The sequence below is a fragment of the Nanorana parkeri genome, unplaced genomic scaffold (genome assembly GCF_000935625.1).
Source record: "Nanorana parkeri isolate BGI_ZX_2015 unplaced genomic scaffold, ASM93562v1 scaffold70, whole genome shotgun sequence".
Classification (NCBI taxonomy): Eukaryota; Metazoa; Chordata; class Amphibia; order Anura; family Dicroglossidae; genus Nanorana; species Nanorana parkeri.
The window spans coordinates 2,069,216-2,072,288 of NW_017306338.1; the positions used below are offsets into that span (position 1 = coordinate 2,069,216).

The 3,073-nt window shown below is 39.6% G+C and overlaps 1 protein-coding gene across 2 annotated transcripts in view; it reads left to right on the forward strand.

Moving 5' to 3' along the window:
- The window catches only part of OSCP1 (organic solute carrier partner 1), a 19,139-nt gene extending 16,344 nt beyond the window's left edge, over nucleotides 1–2,795 (forward strand). For both annotated transcript variants that reach the window (XM_018576581.1, XM_018576580.1), the window contains 2 exons: nucleotides 136–199; nucleotides 2,334–2,795. In XM_018576581.1, the coding sequence (XP_018432083.1) occupies nucleotides 136–199; nucleotides 2,334–2,450 (181 nt within the window). In that variant the 3' untranslated portion in view covers nucleotides 2,451–2,795. The remainder of the gene's footprint in view (nucleotides 1–135; nucleotides 200–2,333) is intronic.
- The last annotated feature ends 278 nt before the right edge of the window (nucleotides 2,796–3,073 follow it).

A 3,073-nucleotide genomic window follows, 5' to 3' on the forward strand; every position in this document is an offset into this window, starting at 1 on the left:
ATATATTGTGTGATTTAGGATTCTTTGCTTTTATTGTATAAAAGATGAATGTTTTGAAAGGTGTACAATTGCTGACAGTAGCAAGTATGTAATAGAGTCATGTGACTGTTAAATCTTTTCTTGACATGCAAAAAGGCAAGCAGCGCTGACAAGACCTGAAGAGTTCTCTTACAAAGTGATCAACATTGAAGCCAGTGAAGTAAGTAAAGAGTTAACAGTGATGGCACTGTTGTTGTATTGTGCTGCCTCTTGTGAACTCTGGCTATTCCCAAGATTCTCCAGGCTCCCTAAAAGAAAGCTACAGGGATTACATCCTTTATAAATGAAAGGAATGTTTGCTCTAAGTTGTCCAGTAATGTTTCAACCAATGATTGAGCAATAGAAATTATTTTTTTCATGATAAATATTCCCAGATAGGAAAATCGCATTCCAAGTGACCAAATATTTTTTTGTACAAGGCTTTAGTTTCTACCAAAAATAAAAGTATTTTATTATTAATGTAGGAAAATGTATCTTGTGTGGTCATTTCCAGATCAAAGAAGACACAAAGGAGTTGATTTACGAAAAGCAAATAGGCTGTTGACTTTGCAAGGGAATTTTCTCTTAGCTTAAACTGACTGTTCCCCTAGAAATTAAACCTTAAAAATGCATTCAAGTACCTTACTTATTACCAAAAATGAAATGTATCTTATATGTGTATCACTCAGCTGTAGATCCTCAAATCATATCTGAATTCATACTGACACTGTCCTTCCTTCTGGAGGGGGGCTACTAGTGTTCTCAATGGTCCCTGTGTGTGAAGGAAGGACAACGTTAGCATGTATTCAGAGATGATTTGAGGATCTGCAGCCAATTAATACACCTATTAAAAATAAATTTTTGTTAATGGTTAAGGTACTTGAATGCAGTTTTAAGCTTTAACTCCTGAGATTAGTGTCACCTTAACAAATGTGAAAATTGAAGAATGCCCAATCACGTGCAAGAAAAATAAATGAAACAGGATTTTGTTCTTTGAAGTGATGGAAATCACTTCACCTCATTCACTAAGCTAAGGGAAAAATTGTATTGCAAAGTAAACAGCCTATCTGCCTTTAGTAAATCCACTACACTGTAATCGGCCTGAACAAAGCTGTGCTTCTGCTTTAGGGCCCATTAACACCACATCCAGATCATCTCCCGACCAGACCAGATTGTTTCCGGACCCAAAATGCATCCTAATGTATCCCTATATTATTTCTGGCCTCTGTTCACACCAGTGCAGTCCTTTCCAGACCAGACCAGAAAAAGACTGTATGTCTCATTTTGTCTGGTCTGGAATGCACTGGAACTGCGGGCAGGTCCACACCATTTTCCGGACCAGACCTGGTCCGGAAAATGGTGTGAACTTTCTCTTGTAATTGCAGGGACACTGGTGGGGCTAGATGATGAGTATTTGATGGTTCATAAGAGCCTGTCTATAAAGAACTGCAGTGCTCCTTCTCTGTATACCACAGGACATTGCTGGAAATACTGCACACTGAGCTAACATTTTAGATTTTATTAATAAAATGCAAAGGAGTGTGGAACCCCTGTTGCTATGTGTGTGTTTTCTGCATAAGGCTGCAGAGAACACTCACGAATAGCAGGAAAGCGCTGTCACATGACCTTAGACAGGTCATGAAACAGGTTTACTCCTTCTATCACAATTTTTTCTCCTAATGCATTGGTATAAATAGTGTTTCACTTATATTAGAGCCCTAAAGCACAATTATAAAGCACATAGAAGTACTTAATAATTGTGCAGGAGGAGGTTCGAATAGAACAGCAATGGTATGACCGCAGTTAAGCTGTACCACTCCTTTATAAATGAGTCCCTCTGTGTCTGTCTTAGGTGGGCAACAGCAAGCTATTAAGGTCCACTTTAAGGCCTCATTCAGCAAAAAGGGCTGTTTTTTTTTTTATGTGCCCAGAGCTGCGGAAACAAGGATGTGGGCAGCTCATGTAAGTCTATGGAGATGCATGAGCTGTGTGCCCTCACACACTGCTTCCCGTTTTGGCAACCACACACAGATGATGCACGGGCCTGGATCTATCATGTATGCACCCGAGGTTGTATACTGTCTGTTCAGCTGTCAAAATTTGGAGTTGAGGGAAGCGGCGTGTGGGGGGGGCACAGCTCCTGCGTCTCCATAGACTTACATGAGCTGCCTGCACACTTCTTCCCACAGCTCTGGGTGCAACAAAAGCAGCCTTACACTCTGTACGGGGCAATACGCCTGTGTAAACGAGACCTTAGAGATGCTTATTAGGTTACCTTTTCAGTGTTAAAGAAATGTTCCATTTTGCTTTTGCAGGACCAGCAGAGAAATAAGGAGCTTTCTCGCATCATGGGCGAGTTTCGATCTGATGAGACACTGGTACAGAGTACCAGCAAAGGAGATGATCTTCTAGCGCTAATGGATGGGCTGTGATGACCAAAATAAAACTTAATTTCTGTCTAGTCTAATAATAATAATGTGCATCTCAAATGCTGGGATGGTGACTGTTTACCATGCGAAAACAGACCTTTCTCTACTTCATGTAATGGTAATAATTCTGATGAGGAGCCAAGCAGTGCAGCTTGTATAAAAATACAGTGACAGGTCACTTTTATATTTGTAATATTGATGTGTATATATGTATGTCTATGAATATATTTTATCTGGACGTTTGACATATTTTTCCTTTTTTTTGTTTTATTTCACAGAGTGATCTATATCAAGACACGCACATTGTGTCATCTTACAAGCATGTTTATGCTATTTATTTGTGGATGGGGTGGGGGTGGGGGGGGGGTTAGGCAGTCATCTTTATAAACCTTAAGATACCTCGAAAACTTTGACCTATGAAACATAAGCATTTAGGCTGCCTTTGTGACACTTAATAGTCACTTTACTAGGCTTTCTGCTTATTTGCCTGCTATGTACAAGTTTAGCCGCGGACAGCCTAAAATGGCAGTTTCAAACTGAAACGGGTATTTTGTGCTGGGTTGAGAGTTCAGAATGAACATTAAAGGGTCTATTTATAAAAAAAACAAATTGCATATTTATTCATC